The sequence below is a fragment of the Herpailurus yagouaroundi genome, unplaced genomic scaffold, assembly GCF_014898765.1.
Source record: "Herpailurus yagouaroundi ecotype Mexico unplaced genomic scaffold, PumYag 166, whole genome shotgun sequence".
NCBI lineage: Eukaryota > Metazoa > Chordata > Mammalia > Carnivora > Felidae > Herpailurus > Herpailurus yagouaroundi.
Genome location: NW_024412407.1, coordinates 10,797,964 through 10,822,802, shown reverse-complemented (window position 1 = coordinate 10,822,802; position 24,839 = coordinate 10,797,964). Strand labels below are relative to the sequence as shown.

General features: G+C 37.8%; 1 protein-coding gene across 3 annotated transcripts in view; it reads right to left on the bottom strand.

Annotated features, from left to right (window-relative positions):
• ADAMTS20 (ADAM metallopeptidase with thrombospondin type 1 motif 20) overlaps positions 1-24,839 on the bottom strand; it is a 180,262-nt gene that overhangs the window by 146,599 nt on the left and 8,824 nt on the right. For all 3 annotated transcript variants that reach the window (XM_040488395.1, XM_040488396.1, XM_040488397.1), the window contains exon 3: positions 14,623-14,785. In XM_040488395.1, coding sequence (XP_040344329.1) covers positions 14,623-14,785 — 163 coding nt within the window. The remainder of the gene's footprint in view (positions 1-14,622; positions 14,786-24,839) is intronic.

The following is a 24,839-nucleotide window of genomic DNA, read 5'->3' as shown; positions in this document are numbered from 1 at the left end:
TTATAGGTGAAGAAAGTGGTGAATGGGAAGATTAAACTACCCAGGTAACCTAGGTAATAAAATAGGATTTTAGTATTCAGTAACAGATTTAGAAAAATCTTCAGTCCCCCATGATGTCAATTTTAGAAGTCTCTACCACCCTTACAGAATTATGACCTATAGCTTATAAAATTTATAAAGCTTTATTTCAAAGAGGTTCCCCAGTTAATTAGAACCCCCACCTACTACTAGCAATAAATGTGCAATTATGGACTTGCCCGTGACTGGCTGAAACTTGAAACATAAATGAATTATTACATCACTAAGTCCTTGTTGTATCCCTGAATCAGTTTCTATTATAGTGCACATTTTAAAACAGACATGCGACACAGGTTACACACAATTTCAACAGCCACCAACTGAGTAAGTGGCATAACAAAGAAATGAATTCAGATTTCCTCAATATTCATTATTACATTTGAATTCCAGATCACATGACTCTTCAAAAGGTCACATGTGGTAATACATGTAGAATGTTAAGAATTTAGTAACTGGGGTCACAATGGAAAATGCTGTCTCCTACAAAACTAAAAGGAACTAGCTAGTCATATTCATGAAAATATAGGGTCTAGTCCTTCTTGAATTACAGAATCAGAGCTGAGCCAAGATTTGGTATACTGTCATTGATTTCTGTCGTGCACAGACCTGGGACAGACCCAGTACTGTCCTTTCACTAGGGAGGCCCTGAAAGAGAAAAAGAACACTGCAAATCCCCAAATCATTCCCATTAATCCTACATCCAGCAAGCAATTTTAGTTCCTTCTGCTACGAAGGCTGACAGGTCAAAGGGAACACAGGTCCAGCAGGTCACGCATGAACTACCCTTTCTTCTCCTACATTCTCCAGAAGCCATCCCATGAGTTCAGTCTCAAGATGTATAGGACAGGGCTCCCTAAAAAGCTGAATCAAGAATTCTTAAATAGATTAGGAGTTGAAAACAGGCACATATTCACTCCTAACTTCAAAACCTTTAGGACTGTTTTGGGTATAAAGAAATACAAGCTGGCTGTCCCTTTCAAGCTTCTGGCATCCCAACCTCTACACTTGAAGGGGATAAAAGATGAACTATGTAATCTTTGCATGTTACAAAGTCTTTTTTTCCACAACTTCAAATCTTGTCTTATCAGAAATTCTAAGCAAAGTAAGACAGATAAATTAGCCAACTGACAGTATAAAAATTTAGAGAGACAACTCTACATAGGCTAATGTGATACTCCAAACTCCTACTGTCAGGCTTCTTGGAGAGATGTTTGAAAATCTTACAAGTTAAATTTATACCCTAGTATCTGAAAATGCAGATGAAATAGAACGTTTCATTCTTTAGAGAAAAATCATTTATTCAGAACTCATATGAACACTGATCTCTAGGGAGTTTATTTTACAATTCTACTTTATTAATGTTCCTACCTTCAGATCAGCCTTTGTGGCAATCCTTTTTTTTTTTTTTTTTTTTTTTTTTTTTTTTTTTAATTTTTGAGAGCATGCACAAGGGATGGAGCAGAAAGACAGGGAGGAATAGAAGAATTCCAAGTAGGCTGCCCACTATCAACATGGAGCCCTATGTGGAACTCGAACTCCAGAACTGTGAGATCATGACCTGAGTTGAAATCAAGAATCAGATGCTCAACCAACCGAGCCACCCAGGTGCTCCCATGGCCATCCATTTCTAACCTATATCCATTTTATCATTTAACACATAACCTAAAACTGTTTTCCAAACTTTAGAGGAGTGCTCCCAAACTAGATTTCCCACATTATTGGACAGTCTGCCTCATGCCTGTGCAATCATTCCAAAAATACTTTGAGGTCATTTTAAGTATTAAGTATCCTAATACCTCTCAAAATGCAGTTACATAAGAGTGGGAATTTAAGCCTCTCTACTTGCTCTATCAAGTCCTGATAGAATACTTTTTTTCCACACTATTAACTTGTTCATATTAATATTTTTAACATTTCCTATTAACTAGTTTGTCTTGAATGTTTTTTGGAAAAATTATGTTATAGCTCAAAAATCTAAAAGGTCATCTAACTTTGTGCTTTAACTCATTTTTGTCTATTGCTACTCTGGTCACTGTAAGTTATTCCTTCTAGATCTGTCATTCCTGAAACAGGCCTCAAATGAAAATACTATTCTCATGTGAAAAATTCTAACTTTTGATATTTGCTTTAAAGAGTTTTTAAAAGAAATACTAAAGGTATTTTTCAAAGTACTTTTAATGTTTAAAAAAAAACTTAGGTCTAATTAAAGGCAGTCACTGAATATAAAATGTTAAAATTTAAAACTCTAAATTTTAATGGTACTTAATATCTTTATCATGGAATTAGTTTTTATTCATATTGCTTTTGTCAGTTTTTATTAAGTCTACTAATTTTGGTGTGAATATGTGGGAAAAACCTAGCTTTGAAATCACTGATAAACTGAATTCTTATTTTCAAATAGGTATCCTGTTATTTTACAGTACATATCAGGATTTACTGTATCACTTTTTAAAAGAATGTTTTTGTCAATCTTAACATCAGGATGTTAATCTAACATCAGGTACGTTTATGTATATGCGAGAAATCTGTATACTGCAGACTAACACAATGAGGGAGTTTTATCCCTTCAGATTACTGGCTCTCTTCCAAGAAAGAAAAGCCCAAGAAAGCAGCCTTCTTGGGGTAGGTCCAAAGGTCTGGATATTCTCCACATGAAACAGTGTATCTGTCGCCTGACCTGGCAATGAGCCCAACTCGTACTCTAGCAATAATGATCTTCACAAAGAGTGGAACACAGGCTGGGACCAGCCAAGAACATGGACCATGCTTGTGCAGTTTCCCCTGCATTTGTACTCATTTTGAGAGCAGCCCAAGCTCAGGTCTCCAGGTCTTTAAGTAGGGCAGCAATAGTGAATCAGATTCTAATTGCAAATAATTAAAGTCTTTACTTCCTTTTCATGAGGAATTATCACATGGGTAAGCAGTGGAGAGCCAAAGATTAAAATTTACCTCACTAAGCATTTGCAATTAAATTGTGTTTGGTAGACCAAAGAAGACTATAAAATGAGCTATATGGCTGATTAGCGATCTAAAACGATAGATTTACATTTATTGCTCTCCACAAGTCTATGGAGTTATTTTCACTTCTTTCCTTTACCTAGTGAGTACACATGTAAGATTAACTAAACAAAAATGAGGATATCCTTCTACAGCTCACATACCATGGTCCATCACTTTAATCATTCCCTTCAGGACCTTACCTTCTTGCTCTTTCAATGTGGCAAGGGAAAATTTACAAACCAAACAGACTCATGAAAACATTCACAGAAACTCTAAAGAAATTACGAAACCTAGTCTGGTAAAAACCCAAGGTGGACTTTCTATTTGAAAATCAATTATCTGAACAAAGGAGAAAGATACAGGGATCACATTGGGATATGCAGAGGCAAACAGTTTTGCTAAAATTCAACATCCATTCACAATAAAAATTCTCAGGCTAGGAATGTAAGGGAACTTCCCTAAGTGGATAGGTAGTAAGAGAAGACTACAGACATTGCACACATTAGAAAAGGTTGAAAGTTTTCCTTGTAAAATTGATGAGGCAAGGATTTTCATTATTGCCATTTCTAGTCCATTTTGTTCTAGAACTCCTAGCCACTGCAATAAGTGGGGGGGGGGGGGGGGGGGGGAAGGCTGAAAGATTAGAAAATAAATAGCCATCCATATGATAGTTCATGTACAAATCCAAAAGCATCAACAGATAAACTATTACAATATATGAGCAAGGTTGCTGAATATTAAAAATTACCTGCATTTTCATGCAGAGAAAAAAATTTTTTTGTTATACCTTTTGCGATAAAAAAAAAAAATCACAATACCTCTACGAAGAGATGTAGAAGCTATTATGTGAACAATAAATTAATGGAGAAAATACCATATTGATGAGTTAGAAGACACATTATAGAGATGTCATTTCATCAAATTGATCTCTTGAACACGAAAATCAAAATTTTTCCCTTTGCAGAAACCAACTCTGATTCTAAGATTTATATGTAAATGCAAAGGATAAACAACAAAGATAATCTTGACAAAGTCAAGGGCTGCTCCTCCACATTTCAGAACTTCAAGAGCTATAATATTTTTTTAAATATAGTATGGTAGTAGCACAATGAATGGACTAATCGAAGTCCAAAATAGACCCACATATAGAAACACTTTTCTGAATAAATGATGCATTTTTAAAATTCCTATGAAATATTTTCAGGGGCACCTGGGTGGCTCAGTCAGTTAAACGTCCGACTTTGGCTCAGGTCTGATCTCACTGTTCATGAGTTTGAGCCCCGCATCGGGCTTTGTGCTGCTAGCTCAGAGTCTGGAGCCCGCTTCAGATTCTTTGTCTCTCTCTCTCTCTCTCTCTCTCTCTCTCTGTGACCTCTCCTGCTCACACTCTGTCTCTGTCTCTCTCTCAAACATTAAAAAAATTTTTTTTAATTTCTATGAAATATTTCCATCAACAAAATAAAGTTTTATTTACCATTGCTTTTGATTGTTTTGTCAAAATCCCAAAATAGGAGATTTAAAACTATGTTTAAAACTGACAGATTGAGCTCTTTCATTCAAATAGGTTTTTTTATTTAATGTTCTACCTCAAAGTTTAACATGTGACTTTTATAATGATGGTTTTCACAACATAATTAGAACCCAACAAGGCCACCTAAAAATAATTCATTCAAGTCTCTTCACAATACTTAAGTTTTGTTCATGCCAAGACTTTTGAACGCTTTCAGTTAACACATTTGAGGTCAGCAATCATCGCTACTTTGCAAATTCAATAATCAGTTCCAAATCTTCATATTCTTTTAATTCCTAACACCATTTAGCAAATTAATCTGTAGTATCTTTTTGAAAAGCTCACATGGCTTTGGGGCACACATTCCTGCCCTGTCTTCCTGACCTCTTAATTTTTCCTAGTTTAATCCTCACCTCTCCAAGTGCTAAACATTGGCATGCATCACGATTCAGTTCTTGGAATTTCTCTTCCATACTCTTATCTATTCCCTACGCAATTGCGGGCAGCCTTAAAACATAGGATACTCCTAAGTTATTCCAAGTCCAGACCTCCATACCAACCTTCCCATTCATCTTCTATTGCCTACTTTACTAGTCTCCCCCCAGATGTCTGACTGGGATCTCAAAGTCAAATTATGAACATAGGGGATGGGAGGCAAAAATAAGATAAAAATAGAGGGAGACAAACCTTAAGAGACTCTTAAATACAGAGAACAGAGTTGCTGGTGGGGTGTTGTGTGGGAGGGATGGGCTAAGTGGGTGATGGACCTTAAGAAGGGCGCTTGTTGGAATGAGCACTGGGTGTTGTAAGTGATGTATCACTAAATTCTTTTCTCAAAGTCATTATTACACTATATGAAACCAACTTGGATTTACACATAAAATAAATTGGATGTTCCTTCCTAACCTGTGGTTCCCACAGCCTTACCCATTCTTGGTAAATGAAAACTCCATCCTTCATCTGCTCAGGCAAAATTACACACACACGCATGTGCACGCACACACACATTTTAGGATAATCTGACCACTCCTGTCAACACTCAGCCCCTCACACCTGTCCAAAGTGCATATTGAACGTGGCTACTTCTAACTTCATGGCTACACCCTAAATTCAAGAGGTCAGCATTGCTCAACATAATGATTGCATTATCTTTCTTGCTTTGTCACTTGTTCTGCTAGCTTTTCTCCATGTAACTATCTGAGTGATCCCTTTAAAATGCAGGCTGATCATGTCCCTCTTCTGTTCAAAATCCTACAGTGGCTTCCAAGGTTAGTCGTAGCCAAAATACCTAATGTGATTTATAATATCCTATGTGCTGGGGTGGATTCACCATGAACCTAAAGCCGCTTAAAACTTCTGGTCTCTCGCAAAAATCCCTTTTAAGGCCTTGAGAAGAATCCTAGAGATTTTGCATTCATAACTTTTCTATTTTTTCATAAAGCCCCCTAATTTGTTTAGTGTTCAAGCCCCACAACCTGGATCCACCCACAACTACTCGACTTAGCCTCCCACAAACACTGTGACTTCATCTCCTACTACCCTCCCTCCTTCCCTATGCTTGTACAGGCTGGTTATGGGACATATTAAACAGGCCTCAGCACCTTTGTAGTTTCCATGAAGGAGGTACTCAAATATTTTACAAATGAAGGAACAAATGAATAAACAAATCCATGTTGGGACAAGGTTGAGTGAGGCCTCAGCCTCCGGAGCTATTAATGTGGAACAAGAACAAGAACCTCCCCTTAGCAGTCGGCTCTTTTCTTCATTTGCTCATTTGGAACATGGAAAACCAGTACAGGTCTTACCAATGCACTCATTTGCTCTCCTTCCTCCAGCCCACCATGAGGTAGGAAACAAAGGGCTATGTATTGACCCTACACCATATATTTTCTCTTTTCCAGATGAGTACTAGGAATGGAGCCCTCTAGGGCTAGTAGTGGATATACTAAAAAGAAGTCAGAAATGTCTATTCGCCATTGCAAGATATTTTGAAGATCACAACATAAACTTTACCTTTGGCCTTTCAATTTGTACTTTTCCCATCCCCCAAATAAAATGCTGAGGAATGTGTGTCCCAAAAAGCCAAGTGAATAATCCCAATCTGCTACCATATATACATAATTACTGGATATAGAAGAGAAAGGAGTTAACCTAAAACTCTGAACAGTGTCACACTAAGAATATTACTGGTCCTTGTACATAGCCTGTATGTTAGTTACTAATATCTCAGTCCTCTATCCATTCCACCTCTCAGCACAAGTTTAGCTGTGAATCTATGGATGCCAAAAATATCCTATATTCTATACTTCTCATCAGTTTTGGGCACCTCATTTTGTAGTGCTCAAAGTTACCTGAATTTTTCCAACACCCAACACCAATCACAACTGTCCACCTGTTGGTGAACTTTCTGGTTTTCCCTACCCAGCATCTATTTATCTAACAGCCCCCAGCTTCAAATTGGGTGTCTATCCCCAAACTCCATCTATGATACAGTTGCATTGTCCTGACTCCACAAGCAGGGTGGCTGATTATAGCTCTGCTACCAGTAACAGCAACTGGTTGAGGCCAAGTCAGGTCAAACAAAGTCAGACCCTATATACCAGGACCTCAGTTTTAACTGTCGGGGGAGAGGACTCCCAACACCCACTGGATTGCTTTCAAGTTAAAGCCCAAATCCCTTGAAGTTTACTGATACCTTCACTAGTTTGCTCCTCCTTACCTCTCCAGCATCACATCATCTTGCCCCCTGATATCCTACACCTTAACTACTTTTAGTTACTTAAGTGGTTCAAGCACTGTCTCATCACCAGGCATTTGTACATACTGTTGCTTCCATCTGGAATACTTTTTATCCTCTCCCTTTCTCCTGACCAATTCCTGCTCATCTTTGGGTCTCAGATAAGGAGTTATTTTTTCCTCAAAGAAGCCTTCTCAGACAACCCCATCTGAGCTATGGTCTTTCCAGGAGGCCCCAAATCACCTTCTGAATGAACCTTGTCTTACAGACCTGAACAGAAAGGTTATTTTGGTACTAATTCCTCACTTGTTTGCACAACAGTTACTGTATTATGTAACATAGTACTACTTGCTGTGAAGAATGTAAAAGATGGAATAAAATGCTATTTTTTTTTTTACTTTAAGGAACATAAAACCTTCAAGTTAATAAGTGAGATAGCAGAGATATAGAAATCCAAGATAGTGTTAATTACATGCAGAACAATACAGCCCCTACATTGAGATATTTTATAGCTTGATATTCTAAAGACCACATTCTTAATCTTACAGAATTATAAGCAGGTAGGTACATTAGCCACATGAAAATAAGGTGCTAATTATAAAATAGCAATTTTCAGTAAAGCAAGGGTCTAAGAATGTACAATTAGTCAGAGACCTAGAAACGAAGGACTCTAATCATTTTTTCAATCACATTTTCATCTGTATAAATGAAGAGTATCTTAAATATTTAAATCAACTCCTATTTAAAGGTATTTTTAAAAATAAATCTGAAATGTTATGGAAGTGGAAGATTAAGGAGAGATTGCCTAGAGACTAAGTGACCAAATAGGAAACAAGCCAAAGGAAATCCAAGGTGTAGATCACAGAGGAGCAAGCACTGGGAGAAGGGTCAATGGAAATGTATTCCACTTCTGCAGCACAGGCATACATTGCTGTCTAGTAAAAACTCATAAGGACTTTACCAAGTTACGAAGTGACTAAAAACCTTACCTAGGAATTTCAAAGACAAGAAGTGCACCAACTTAAAACAAAGATGGCAAAGGTCTTAATGGCAGAACAGAAAAAACAGATGTGCAATCTATTTCAAAGAAGGGTTAATAGTCTCAGACCCTCCTCAGCAGATTTAACAAACCCATGAACCAGCATAAGCAGACAGGAGTCAAAATAAATTTGAAATCCTAGCAACAAATGAGAAACTAATTTTACAAACTGAAAGGTAATCAGATTGTAACTGATTTAGTTTGACACCATTATGTTCAAGACACTGGCAGATTTTACTCTTCAGTTAAAGGTTATGATTAGGATAGCTTCTCTTATACCTTAAAATTCATAATCTCTCCTATACATTTCCAAGGCAGCACAGAGAAGTCATCAAGGGAAAGAAACCTTACCTTCAAAATTAAGAATACATCATTTCTACCCACAATTTTTCCAGTATAGCATAAATATATAGTCCTTGCATAAAGAGAAGATTTTAGAAACCTTTTAGGGTTTATTTTTGAGAAAAAACACTTGGGGAAGGGGCAGAGAGAGGGAGACAGAAGATGGGAAGCTGGCTCTGTGCTGTCAGCACTCAAACTTATGAGCTTATGAATGATGCGGGGCTCAAACTTATAAACCATGAGATCACCTGAGCTGAAGTCAGATGCTCCACCGCTACCCAGGTTCCCCTAGAAAAACTTAATTCTTAGGAGTGGACAGGTAGTTCTTCCTAGAAAGAACTATTATTACCACACATGAAATGTAAGATTAAAGTTACTTTCCATGTTCTGTTTTCAAAATGCACTTGATCAGATTAAACACACACTCTGGTTCCCTTTTCACACCATTCACCGGATGTGGGAATTAGCCACCTCGTTAGAAATACAAGATAAGAGGCACCTAGATGGCTTAGTTGGTTACATCAGCCTCATGATTTTGGCTCAGGTCATGATCTCACAGTCCTAACATCCAGCCCCACGTGGGGCTCCATGACGAGCATGGAGCCTGCTTAAGACTCTCTCCCCGAGCTCCTGCTCTGTCAGAAGAGGAAAAAAAGAAAAGCAAGTAGTACTGGATAAGATTTTAGAGAAAACAGGACTTCAAAGCTCTGGGACACTGCCACAGACTTAACACAAAGCATCATATGCAGCAGATTGATCCTGGTTCTTGGGATACATTATTACCCATAAATTTCATTCTGTGAAGCAGAGCACCCAACTGGCAAAACAGGTCTTTTAAGAATGCTGTCCTCGTCGAACTGTCACAGCACTGCCAGGCTTTCCCCCTCACAGAAACCATCTGTAAAAGTTCACAATGATCACGGCTTACCGTTCTTCCAAGAATCGGGAAGAGGACCATGAAGAGCATTCTGAGAGTTTTTCATAATCCATATTAGGCAGATGTAGTGCTGAGGATTCATAATCTCAAACATCTTAAAATTTCACAATTTAGGATCTTTGTTTCAGGGATAAAATTTAACATTACTGGGACAACTGAAGAATGACCACTGAAGAAACTATCCTAAAGGGCACAAATGTTAATTAACAAAGCAAAAAGGGTGATTTGAATGGTTTGGGCAGATGATGTTATTCAAATACCAGTATTTTCTAGATAATAGGACTTTCAAAAAGTAGCACTTGCTAAGTTTCCATTACAGTATGTGTTTGATTTACAGTTTAAACAAAAAAAAGGCTTCTTTGGTGGGGAGGGGTACAAATGGAGAGTAAGGTGGAGGAGACTGGTGGTTTCTTTTCAAGTTTATCAGTTCAAAATATTGGCCGCGGTCAGGGACCTTGGAAATCTTTAAGATTCTGTAAACGGGTGGCTAACCAAACATGACAGTTTCTCCCCCACCCCCAATTGAAAAATCCTAGCTTTACGTTATAATACAAAAGATGTGGTAATACTGGTCTCAAGTTCCCTGTGCACCTTTTGCCAGAAGCACATCCATCCCACTGCCCAATGGACACCTCAGTGTCCTACTGACACCTCACTTTACTCATTTCTATAGCTGCCTGGTCTCTATAACCATGAGGTACTCAAGTTAATAAAAACCTGGAAACTTGACCTGTACTGAAACAAATTCATTACCCATTTATTACCTACTGTAGGTTAAGATCCAGAGAAGTAAATTCTCCAAGTCAGTAGGAGAGCCAGAAGTACAACTCTGTTACCAGACTCCTGGCTTCCTAAGTCAACTGTGGCCCCTGCCGACACTAAAGACATCCATATTTCTTCAAACCAATGCTGATTAAGTCTTTAAAAGGGAAATAGCCTGTATACAAGTAAAATTTTACTTAAAAGAACTCTCATGCATTCATAGGATTATCCGCCTGGGTTATACACAGAACAATCTTTACCATCTCAAAGCTAAGGAAAAAGCTTTAAAGGAAATTATCTTCAATTTACTCTTTTATGTGCAATTCACTTGACGTCTAAATCCTCTGTTGACAACATAGCTGCTTTCAGTCCCCTGGGCTTGAGTCTCTCCTCATTCAAATCCAAAATTATTTCCTTTAAACATTAGAGAAAGAGAGAGAGACAGATACAGAGAGAGAGAGAGAGAGAGAGAGAGAGAGAGAGAGAGAGAGAGAGAGAGAAATGCAAGCTAGTAGAGGAAGAATCCCAAGCAGGCTCCCATGCAGTCAGTGCAGTTGACTTGGGACTCAATCCCACAAAAGGGGAGATAACGACCTGAGCCAAAACCAAAAGCTGGATGCTTAACCAACTGAGCCACTCAGGTGCCCCCCAAATTATCTTTAAAACTAAAGCCACTGAGTACTACAACCTTAGAAGCTATAGATGGTCTCTGCTTTAGCAGTAGGGTCTCTTCAGTACCCATAAGATAGCCTACACAATCCTACACTCCTTTGATATCTGCACCTGTGTGCCTTCACAGTCCCATTTTGCCCTACTTTCCACACTCACCACACACATCAGGACTCTGGACATACAAATACTATTCCCCTCTAGTCTGTTCTAACTTTTACAGATTGAATGATTTCTGATTTGGCTCTCAACCACAGGACCAAAATGTGCTCTGCTTATGTCTGCCAGCACAGTCCAGCTTTCACAGGCACACTGAAATTATTTTTAATTTTTTTTAACATTTATTTGAGAGAGAGAGAGACAGAGACACAGAGCATGAGCAGGGGAGGGGCAGAGAGAGGGGGAGACACAGAATCCGAAGTAGGCTCCAGGCTCTGAGCTGTCAGCACAGAGCTCGATGCAGGGCCCGAACTCACCTACTGTGAGATCATGACCCGAACCGAAGTCGGTCACTCAACCAACTGATCCACCCAGGCGCCCCAGGCACATTGAAATTATTAAAAATCCTCTCACTACAAACCTCAGTATCTGTTTTACTTCCTGCCCAACGGAGGACCTCTCCACTACTATAGTAATAAACCCTTTTGCCCATGCTTTCCCCACACTCCTTCCTGCCTCCTGACCAACCCACATGCCTCATAGCTTGTCATGGGGTGGCATGTCCCCTTCTCTTGCGAATTGTAAAATTCTTTCAAAAGGTAGTTATTTCCAGGTCTGTCACCTTACCATACTTGATCTAAACTAATCTTGGGTGCTTTTTTTTTTTAATACAAGTCCCCTCTACCATCAGCCTTTTACTTTTGCTTTAAAAATGCCCAAAAATCCTTCACAATGAAGATTAGGTGCTTTAAGTATCACTTCCTTGGTAAAAACCCAGGAAGTTGCTGCTCAGCCCCTTGAGCTGCTTGTAATACAGCTCCTTGCCCACAGCAGCCTCGATTCAGTTTGTGATTTCTGTTCTTGTGTTCTTTTACCACCCCCAGGGCTTTGAGAACCTGAATGAAGAGAATCACTCAAGTTTTACCCAGTACATTCCTTGGCACATGTTAGGGACTCCAAGACTAAGGATAAGTTTAGAAAAAACTAGGAAAAACACAGAAACTTTGAAACTGGCCAACATCATCTAAAACCCATTGAAAGACCTTTCATTTTACTCATGTCAAGTCCCGTTTAATAGAAGAAATGTTTTAAGCTCCTAAACTCCTGACACTGAGAGGAGAGGGGCAGAGTAGCAAGGGAAAAGACTGCAGAGCTTACCAGGACCAGTTCCGCTCTGCCGTGGGTGACAAGGGGGATAAGCAAGAGCAGAACTGCATGTAAAAACCCAGAAGATATTTCATTCCCAACCTTTTCAGAGCCTCCCCCTTCTGAGGTTTTAGTTTTGTTAGGGTGGATGATGGTAGCATACAGAGGCTGTTTGCTCATTTTGTGGGGTTTTGGGGTGTTTTGCCATTTTGACTCAATTTTACTTAGACAATGTCGGAGGTCTACCTGGAGCCTGGCATCCACAATAGTTAGGTTTGGCAACCAAATGTAATTTGTAATGGCCTCAAGGAGCCACTGTCAAACCTGATGTTGAAAACAACCATCAAGGCTTGAAAGCACTATGAATTGCAACACTTTAGGGCCAAAATGAATTAAGACCATCATAGAAATGTGGGGAAAAAAATGACTTTCCCTTTTCCCCTTAACCTTTTTGGTTCATGTGCTCAATCTTTAGACCAACCCATTTGAAGAGGTCCTTCTGAATCGAGGTTCACCTGTGGAATAGAAGATCCTACAAGTATGTCTGAACAATAATGCGTGAATTGGGGAAGAAAAAGCCTTTGATAACATTTTACTAATTATGTTCACAAGTCTCCATTTTGCCTAACAAAATGATGATTAGCAGCTAATTATTTAGGCCATTAATTGATTGCTTTGTGATTAAAGATACGTAGGTTAGTTGTACTTAAATTACCTCCATTTTTAAGACTTGTAAAGGATACAGTCTTCGAGGTTTTAGTAGATAAATGTGGAAAAATTGTGATTAAAAAATGAAATTCCATAACTTTCTATTTAATTTTGTGTTTTTGTAATAAATGTGTAGTATAAAAAATTTTTAAACACCAGACTGGCTTTTCTTGTTCCATTCTCTTTCTGATAATGAACACTGATTGTGAATGCAAAACCCTGCATATCATTATGTGAAACATTTATGCATTCAGAGTGTCTACTTGGTGGTTTTCTTCTTAAGAAGCTAAACAATTCATTAAACAAGCTGCTCCTGAATGGTAGATCAGAACAAGCATAAGCTGCCTTCTGTAGAATTCTATTGTGAAGCTGTACCCATTTGTGTTTTCTTTGAAGCCATAAAAATGAAACCCTTATGCTCATATTAAAAGCATAAGAAAGGCATCTATTATGTCAATAGATTTAAAACACGGCCTTAGACACAGTGAGAACCACTCCAAAATGGCACTCTTATAATAGCAAAGGTTAAGAAGTGCATTCCCAGAGAAAACCTTCAAAGGCCTACATATCATTATATCCCAAAACAGATGGCATTGCAGTGTTGGGACTATACTTTATGGACACCTACAATCTCAAATAAATCCTTTCTAATCCCAGTCCTTTGTCTAGATTTTGTACTTTGATGATAACTGCAGGTGCCTTTCTCCGTTCTTCAGAGAATGACACAAGGATATGAAGATTCACGTACACACATGGACACAACTCTTAACAGGACTTCCATGCAATGCACTAATTTTACTATCAACAGATTTATACTTTATAGATATGTATGATTTATATTTTACAGATACCTACGATTCCTAGATTCTAACCCATTATAATTCTTTGGTCTGAATTTTACAGAAACAAAAAAATATCACTCATTATTGGAAGCATAAACTCATAAAAACCACTTTGTAAAACAATATACGGAATTTTCTAATATCTGTGTATATACTTGGGAAAACCTCAAACACAGCAGATGGAGACAAGAAAATTCACAGCAGCATTGTTTATAATGACAAACTGCAAGTAACCCAAAAGTTTTATCTATAAGAAAATGGATATATGACCTGTAAGATACTGCACAGCAAGACTAAACCCCTGCTACACACACCAACATAAATCTCAAAATACTGAGTAAGAGTCAGAAAACTACAATGTTTCTTTTACAAAGTTGAAAGCATAGAAAATTGAACAACGGGTTATTACTTTGGTTCTTCTTTAATTATCTAAAATCCTGCTGAGAAAAAGCATACTAGTAGTGTGACTAGTAAATGGATTAAAGTTTGATTATTAAATCTCATGCAGAATACTTTTTTGGATCTAAATTTATTTTACAAAATTGCCTACAAACTAATTTCTAATGGGTCCTTACAGGTCAAGAAAATTTGTTTGAAATATACTTCAGTATTTGAGGAACATATGTCAATTCTAACCTACAAGAATATTTAAATAGTGTAATTTTACCAAAAAAGTTTTACTCCACAGTTTACCTGAAACTTCACAAGGCTGGGGAGATTGCAGAAAATAGCTGCTCTTTAATTCCTGTCTGTATATAAGATGTGGCTTGTTATGATCATCTTCAGGTTCACTCCCATCTGCCTTCATTATAGGTTCTAAGAAATATTCACCATCATGCGCTTTAAATGTTCCCATCTGAAAAGAAAGAAAATAATTAACTTTGTCACTAAGAAGGGAAAGCATGCAGCGTCAGTTTTAAGTGAGCACACAGATGCAGGACATCCAGAAGTCCATTCATTCACTGTCATCCACTAAACATAACGTTTCCTTGCCATGATGACCCAATACATAAGAGCGTGAAGGAACCAAGACTGGACAGCTTTCTAATAGGCAGTGTTGTGACGACCTGCATTCCAGTAAAAAGAATGGCATAGGCAATGTCCTCAGGATGGCCAAAAAAAAAAAAAAAAAAAAAAAAATCTATCACCTTCTATAATAAGAGAGCCTGTTTAGCTTGGTTTATATAAGGCAGTGAGTTTTCTGGGGTCAGATAAAACATCTTGAAGGTGATGCTAGCAATTTACAATTTGTAAGCCGTGGAGAGCCACTAAAGAGTCTTCACGAAGATCTATCTTCTGAATTCCAGAAGCCACAAACTTGTTTTTCAACATCCCCACTTGGATAACTAGTAGCATTCTCAACCTAAACATGTCCAAATCAAAACTCCTCATTTTCAGTCCAAACCTGCCTTTTCAATGGTCCCTACTTCAGTAAATGGCAACAGTATTATTCCAAATGTTCAGGCCACAAGTCCTTAGAAGTCAAGGATGAGCTCTTATGCCTAAGGTAACATCCTACATTTAAGTCATCTGCAAATCCTGATAGCTCAGCCTTCAAGGTATAACTGAAATCCAACTGCTTCTGCCAAGTTTTACTAACACATCCATGATCTAACCTAATGTTTTGTTTCCTCTATACACCAACAGTCCTTTAGTTTAGGGTCTATGGAGGAGTCACAGTAATTTCTCTTTAAGTCTAGATCAATGTTCTTCAACAAACATGACCAAGTCATTCAGTAAAATCCAACGTCCTTACGATAATCTATGATGTCCTGCTGTGCTCACATCTTGCCCTTACTATGCCTCCAGGCACACAGGTAACTAATTCTGACTTCTAGCACTTCCACCCTGACTCCTTCTGGAGCTCCACTCCTGGTGTCTCTGCGATTTCTCAAATATGACAAGATGTGTTCAGCTCACCTCAGGACCTATCCCCTTACTAAAACTTCTGCCTTCAAGCACTTTCATAATGGCTCCTCGAGCACTTGTTTCAGATTTCTGCTCCACATTCACCACCCCATATGTCAACCCACCTCCTAGATCTATCCCTCTTATCCCGTTTCATTTTTCTTCAATGTACGTATCAATACCTCTTATTTTTATTTGTCTGATACAATCCACTAAAACATAAGCTCTGTAAGAACAGAGCTTTTGCCCACACTTCTCTCTGCATGCCTCTCATGTCTGCCCCATACCAGATGTTGGGGTATATATAACATTAGTGAATAAGACTAGAAGGGTCAACTATACTAAAAAAGGCTAAGGTAGAAAGTTTAGCTTAGTAACTGTGTGTTATAGATGGTGGGGGGAAAATACTAGCAGTTATAAGAGGCTATAACATGAAGACAAAACCTCAATTGCAGTGACAGCAATGGCATGACAGTTGGGAGAGAATGATTACAAGATATCAATGCCTGAGAAAAGCAAAAAAAAAAAAAAAAAAAAAAACAGAGGGGGGATTTATGACATAGAGGTTAACTGTTTGGTAAAATAGGGGTTACCGAAACAACTCCAGAAATGTTAAGATTCCAAAACAGACCCTTTTTCTACCCAACAGAAAAAGAGGTCAATTACATCACAAAAAACTCATGTCTTTGATTTTACAGAGAAATTCCACCAAACCTTGAAAAAGCAGATAATTCCAGTGTTATTTGAAATTTTCCAAAACATATAAGTTCTTTTTAAGAAGGGAGTGTGATCTTAGATCAAAACCTGATAAAGACAGCACCAAAACAAAAACACAGGACAAGCTCATATAGATCGAGATCAAAGTCCTAAATTTTACTAGCAAACCTAATTCAGCAACCTGCGAATACATGACAAAATGGAATTTCCTAGAAGAATGTAAGGATGGTGTAATACTGGGAATTTTCTTGTTTTTTGCAGTAGGCTCCATGACCAGCATGAAGCCCAACATGGAGCTTGAACTCAAGACCCTGAGATCAAGAGTGTGACTTTTAACTGACTGAGCCACTCAGGCACCCCCAATACTGGGAATCTTAATTCGTTACAATCCCCTATGTGAATTTAAAAGAGATCACATGACTTCTAAAAAAAATTTAACATTCTTCATTTTAAAAACACCCATAGAATATAAAACAAGTGCTTAAGATAAACTATCCCAGCCCAGAGATGATGTCACATGTAAGACAGATTACATAAAAGATCAAGAATAGATTGCAAAGGGAGAGTTAAAATTATTCATAGATGCAATCAGCATGTACCTTAATAACTGAAAAGCTACTATAAGTGATTTCAGGGAGATAAAATACAGGTCTAACAAGTTTTCACATATATGAACAAACATCCATTAGATGATATTATGAAGAAATTATCCCATTTACAGATTAAATGCCCAGGAACTCAAATTTGTAAGATGTTAAATCACTACTAGAGAACTACAAATTAAATGGAACCAAGTGCCATGTCCCTGTGTAATAAGATTCCCCAGATGAATCTATAAATTTAACAAGACCCTAATTTTAATAACTATATTTAATATGTAAATGTCTGAAGTACATATGGAAAAATAAAGCAACCAAGAGAATTCTAGAGAACAGGGAGGTAGGACTAGGACTATTTAGATATTAAGATAGGATACAGCCACATTAAATTCTTCAATGCTAGCACATGATAAGCCCAAGGCTAATTAAGGAAGGCTAATTAATCCTACAGGATTCAAGACTTGTGCATAGACAACATCTCAAATCAGTAAAAATATTTAGGAGTATTGCAACATGTGGGCAGATATCCAGAATAATTTGGATACTTCCTACATAGAATTCAAAAGATCAGTGATGTAAGCTTTTGAAAAAAAACCATAACAGCACTAGAAAGTAACAAGAGAATGCCTTTATCACTTTGGAATAGGACAAGTCATTTTAATCCTGACTCAAAACCTATAAAAAAGAAAATATTAGGGGCACCACCCAGGTGGCTCAGTCAGTTAATTGTCAGGCTCTTGACTTCAGCTCAGGTCATGATCTGATCTCATGGTTCATGGGTTTAACCCCATACTGGGGCTCTGTGCTGATGGTGGAGAGCCTACTTAGGATTCTCTGTCCCTCTCCGATTTGTGTGCATGCACTCACTTTCTCTCAAACTAACATTTTTTAAAATGTTAAACTTCACTCAGGAAGAATATAGCGAGAAGCCATTTTCAACTAGGAAATTGGTAAAAATTAAGTTTTTATAACATACTTCAAATGTGTCTGAAAAAACAGATACCTTCATACATTACTGTTAGAAGGTAGATTAGTGCAATCACAATACAAAGCAGTTTGGTGATATCTAACACCATTACAAATGCATTTGCTTTTGGAGGCAGCAATTCTCCTTCTGAGAATTTCTATTACCAATCTACATTTCCAAATATATGAAGTAACAAAGTTATTAACCATAGTATTGTTCTTAACAGCAAGATACAGGACCTAATTCCAAGACCACTGACATGTACGTAAACTATGGTACAGCCACACAATGGGATATTCTGTGCTTACAGGCAAAAAGTAAACATTGCATGTAGTGATATGAAAAGTCCTCCAATTATTTAAAGCAAAATACTACACCAAGATGTATAGTTCACAACCATTTGTGTAATAAAGAGAAACACTGAACATTTGTTTCCCTGGGTGCTAGTAAAGAAACTAAGGATTAGAAATAGTACAGGGGAAGGTATATTACTTCTTTATAGGATACTGTTTGATCTCCTCAGAGCATTACATGTTATCTTAGTGCATTTATTCTTTATAATTATTCTCCCTCACTAGACAAGAGGCTTCATGTAGGCAGAGACCTGAGCTCTGAATCTCCATGGTCTAATACAGTATCTGACAGAGTAGGCATAGCGCAGACTATTTGTTCAACCATTAAAAGTATGATTCCCTCAGCTTCTGTTAAGCTGAGGTAGAACAGAAATTAGGACACAGGCTGGAGCTAGAACATGGAGACTATTGCATGCAGGGAGGTTTTAATCAGGAAAGCCTTACCATAAACAAATGAGAAAAATTACATCCTTATGATCATGAACCTGTAACTAAAATTAGCATTTTCTTCAAGTGGGAGCATAGGCAACAAATCCCAGTGATATTGCCGATGGCAAGCCGATTTTTCATCATGTTCGAAGAGGTTTGAGATCTCACAATAGGTTGATACTCAATATTTAGTTATTAGATATTTAATGCATAAGTAAACACTTACATAGCTTTTTAATATCTTGATAACTATCTTTCAATATAGTTTTGTGCAGGGGCTTTAAAACATTCTGGGAAGGGTTCCATGGGCGAATTATTAAAGGGTTTGAAGAGAAGTGGGAAGAGGGACAAGAGTCAACGCAGTAACTCTGAAAGATCAGATCTTTGTGCAGCTAAGATCTTTACATCAGCAAGGGAAGAGTTGGTGGCAGTGGTAGGTAGTCAGCGGTAGGCAGTCAGCAAGGTGTGTGATGAGGGCTCGTATCCATTGGTAGTTAAGAGTGAAAAGCAGGCCTCAAATGGTCAGCTTTTATAGACCCCTTTCTCTAGTTTGGTGAGGTTAAATTGGAAGTAGGCATTTGTAATATTAATACCTAATTCCAATATATACCTATAGGATTTATTTCAACCTAACAGTAACTCTCAAGTTATATTATCCCCACTTTCTAGTAAGGACAAATGAGGAACAAAAGGTTAACTTATCCAAGTCTTATACCTAATAAGATGTAACCCAGATGGTTTGGCTTCACAGTTCATGCCTTAACCCATTACACAGTACTAGTTATGATAAACCAGTTTTGATAAACCCTACAAATTAGTTGACAAATACTTAATGAATACTTCTACTATGTGCCAGGCACAGTGCTAGGGGCCAGAGATGGAGGGGAACATGCAAATCCCTACCTTCCAAGAATTTACACTTCTATGGAAAAGACAATAATGCTATGCCTGGTGGTAGGAAAAACAAAGAAAATAAAGCTGGGAACTCTGGAAAGCAGTATGGAGGTTCCTCAAAAAGTTAAAGATAGAAATACCCTATGACCCAGCAATTGCACTACTAGGCATTTATCCACGGGATACAGGTGTGCTGTTTCGAAGGGACACATGCACCCCCATGTTTATAGCAGCACTATCAACAATAGCCAAAGTATGGAAAGAGCCCAAATGTCCATTGATGGATGAATGGATAAAGATGTGGTATATGTATGTATGTGTGTATGTACACACACAAAATGGAGTATTACTCGGTGATCAAAAAGAACGAAATCTTGCCATTTGCAACTACATGGATGTAACTAGAGGGTATTATGCTAAGTGAAATTAGAGAAAGACAAATATCATGACTTCACTCATATATGGAATTTAAGATACAAAACAGATGAACATAGGGAAGGGAAGCATAAATATAAAAACAGGGAGGGGGACTTAAGGGACTCAGATACAGATAACTGAGAGTTGCTGGAGGGGCTGTAGGTAGGGGGATGGACTAAATGGACAAGGGGCAGTAAGGAAGAGCCTTAATGAGTTGGGATGAGCACTGGGTATTATACATAGGGGATGGATCCTGGAATCTACTTCTGAAATTATTGCACTATATGCTAACCTGGATGTAAATTAGAAATAAGTTAAAGAAAAAAAACAAAGGCAGGGAGACAATCAGTGGGGTAAGGTGCACTCCAGGCTGAGGCTAAAACAAGGTAGCCTTGGAAAACCCTGGAAGGACACTCCAGAAGGAGCAGGGACTCAAAGGCCCAGAAATGGGGAAAAGCTTGGCAGGCCCAAGTGACAGAACAGGGAGGCTGAAGCTGTGCTAACAAAGGGCAAACTAGACAGCTGGACAGGCTGCACTTGTGCTTATCACATCTCAATACTCAAAAATATATTGGTCTAGGGGCGCCTGCATAGCTCAGTCAGTTGAGCATCTGACTTTGGCTCAGGTCATGATTTCATGGATCATGAGTTCAAGTCCTACGTTGGGCTCTGTGCTCACAGCTCAGAGCCTGGAGCCTGCTTCAGACTCCAACTCCGTGTGTGTGTGTGTGTGTGTGTGTGTGTGTGTCTGTCCCTCTCCTGCTCATGCACAGTCTCACATATAAATTAAAATTTTAAAAATGGATTGGTCTGCATTTAAAATGTCATAATTTTTAAGGACACCGGGGTGGCTCAGTTGGTTAAGCATCAGACTATTGATTTTGGCTAAGGTCATAGTTCAGGAGATCAAGCTCCATGCTGATAGCCCAGAGCCTGCTTGGGATTCTCTCTCTCTCTCTCTCTCTCTCTCTCTCTCTCTCTCTCTCTCTGCCCCTCCCCACTAGCTCAGGAGCACACATTTGCACTCTCAAAATAAACATTTTAAACAATCTAAAAACTTGGCAATTTTCCACTTAAGCAAATCCTGTGAAGAACAAATTCGAAGATCAGTTACTGAATCACGGATAGGATAAGCACAGTCTTGATGAATGAGGCCTCATTTCCAGTTCTTAGTTATAAATATGTTAGAGAATAACTGAAGCTATTGCTTTAAATCTCATTGTAAATAACCTTTAAATCACAATTTTAAATAATCCCTTAAAGCCATTTAAATGATTATAGCAATTATAGTCATAAGTTTCTCTTCACACACAATTATTACTAGATCAACATCTCCTTAAAGATAAAGCCATTACTATGCTTACAGTTCCAAAAATCTAAAACGTTGCTTAAGATGTAGCAGATACTCAATACATATCCATAGAAATAAACATTTTTGTAAGAAACATGGTGAAGTACCTGGTTTTCTCCCCTTATTTTTTCCTCTAACATTAAGTTATGGTAGTTAGGGGACTTGTCATAAATTTACATGCTTTGGTTTTCTTTCAATGCTAACTGGTAAAATGTTTTGGCACTCAGTTACATAATAGGTTAGGATTACACTTTTTTAAAGGCTTAAAAGATAATCGAGTTCTAGTATATTAATGTTCCAGTCTAAATGTAGCTATATATTAAGAATTCATCTATTTCTTGGATATTCTAGTGGTCTATACACTAGCATATTTAATTCTACTAATTCCTGTTTTCCAGCGATAACTACAGATCACTTATTTTCAATATATACCAAAATTTCAGCTCCCTGCGCATTCCCAGAAAAACTTCAACTATGCTTATCAGGAACAAAGACACTATTTTTGAAACGTGAATAAATGGGCCCATGGAAAAATTGCTTTCTGTCTTTTTAAAAAAGCATGCTGAAGAAGGGAAATGTGATAGCATCTTGGTAAAAGATACAAATAGACATGAGGTGGCTTATTACATATCTAAATGCATCTACAAAACTACTTTGAATGCCAAACTACTGGGGAAAGCTATACTGAAGCTCTACCTTGGAAATTTTTTAATTTTTTTGGATCAAAATCTGACAATGGGGTTTTTCTAGCATAATGTTCCAATAACACTGCACAGGGGTCAAGCTTATATTCCCATGTGAAAAGTGAAAATAGCTCTATCCAGAGTCCATCAGAACTTCCTTTTAAGTTGTACCAGAACACTGTAGCCTGGTAAGAATATTGCTTTTATAACTCAAAGGCTTTTCTCCAACAAAAACCTTATGTTTTAGGAATACTTAAAGAATCATTTGTCCTCACAGTAACTCCTCTGTATTTATCAATGAGGAACTTAAGTATGTTACTCCCATCATGTTTTCTATAACCCACCCCATGCAGGGGACTTTCTGTTCAAGTAAAAATATTAGAGCTTTGCCTAAAGGCTTGTAAGGAAGCTTTTAAACTTGGAAAGGAACCTGGTAAGAAATTGGAAGACTTAAAACAGGTGGTTCATGGAATCCTATTTAGATCATGCCATATTTTTAGCAACCTGCCTGTCTGCAGAGGGGCATTGCAATTTGATTCATGAGAAATGCCAATCAAATTCCAAACACGTTCTTTTTATGACTATTAAAAGCAGCAAAACTAGTTTTCACTTGGGCAAGGGTTTCCCAGTTACTTGAACAACGATCTTTTTACCAAGCTGTATTGAGAGGCATTAAGCAATTATGCATACAACTGGTTCCAATTTATTCTCATAGGTCAAAATTTTTATGTAGAGTATTTTTATATATGTAATTGTTTTTCCAAAATGTTCCTTCGTATTGTGCCATTTATACATACTTTTTTCCAGATACATGGCAAACACATGTACTGTAGCCACAACTAATAATGTACTCAGATTTCATTAAATAGTAAAAACCAGAATATAAACTGGACACTTTTCCAAAGTCAGTTATAGTTATCACATTAGCATTGGCAAGTACAGAACATTCAAACATAAATTCCAATTGAGTAGGGCAATTAGAGCCTCTAAGAATTTTAGGAACCAATTGCTCTCAATGATTAAGAAAATTGAGTTTTAATTTTAGGGGTGGATCACTGGTAGTATTTTGGTCTTTGTGGTGGTAGTTTTTCATAAATTGGAGGAGAATCAGGTTAATGCTATTTACAAGAGAGCCGGAGGAGATGATCTGTGTTTGCACTTACAGAAACTTAAGCAAGTCACTTCATATTGGACTCTCCATTCCACAACTTGTAGAATAGAAATAATTCTACCTAATTTCCTGAGAAAGGCAGAATTGTTAAAACATCAGTGATTTTGAGATGGATTTTGAAATAGGATAAAAAATTCTCCACTAAAAACACAGATGTTGGGGCATCTGGGTGGCTCTGTCGATTAAGTGTCCGACCTCGATTCAGCTCATGGTCTCAGGGTTCAAGAGTTCCAACCCCACATGGGGCTCTCTGCTGTCAGCACAGAGACCACTTGGGATCCTCTGTCCCCCTCTCTGTCCCTGCCCACTCTCTCAAAAAACAAACTGCACACACACGCACACATTACAGCCACCCTTTTTCCCCTAGGCAGAGCATAATTATGTAATAAAAGATCATGAAGATTAACTCAGATTTTTATTTTGAGCTACTCCATTGGATGCAGGTTTTTCTCCGTTACATTTCCTCATAACACCACTGATCATGCCTAGGAAATAGCATCATACATACACACACTTCAAATATGAAGAAAATCTAGTTGGCTCCAGTTGTCTAAAGTAGAAAATTCTAAGACTTTCAAGAGGAGTCCTTTACTCTGGCAACATTCATTACTCCCCATTCCACAAGGCAACTCCAGATCTCCAGTATAAAAGTGGGAGGAGGCAATAAAGAGAAAATGCATTGCCAATACTTCCTCTGAAAAGAGACCACACTCACCAATCCTTGCCCTTGAGGATCAAGAGGACGACGCCAGACTCACCCACCCAAGCTTTATACAGCCAAATGACCCTGGTGCAAGTGGTGTCCCAGCAACAACAAGGAATAAATTCTGTAGTATTTCTTGTGGGCACTGAGGATTTGTGAAATTCTAGGAACTCACAAGGGTAGAGAACAGTCAACATTTTGGGAGGTCTAGGGAGTTTTCAGGATAGCCTATCTCAACTTCTAACTGGAATATCTGAAGACATAAAACCTAAAGGCATTATAACAATTAGAAACTTTAAGAAGTCATTCAGAATTGTTTTATAGATGTATAATGGAAATATCTTCATGACTGATTATGGAAATGTTTTAAGTCCATGCTACTTGAAAATATATGTAACATCTAGGACACATGCCATATACCTGCCAGACCATCTGTCATATTTATAGCATGTTTCTTATAGTCTAGTTTACAAATAACATGTAGTTTTCAATTATTTAGGAAAACATATCATTTTTTCATTTATGTCTCCTGGTATAGTTTTCCCTAAAGTTTACGATTTATTATAGTTTGTTCTACTTTAGTACAGCTGGACTTTTATCAGTAAAGGAAAAATCCAATATTTTGCTTTTCCTTAGAAGATATTCTTGGCATTCACAGATTTAACGTGAATGCCTTTGGCAACGGTCATAGATAATTAACATGAAGTAATTACCAAAA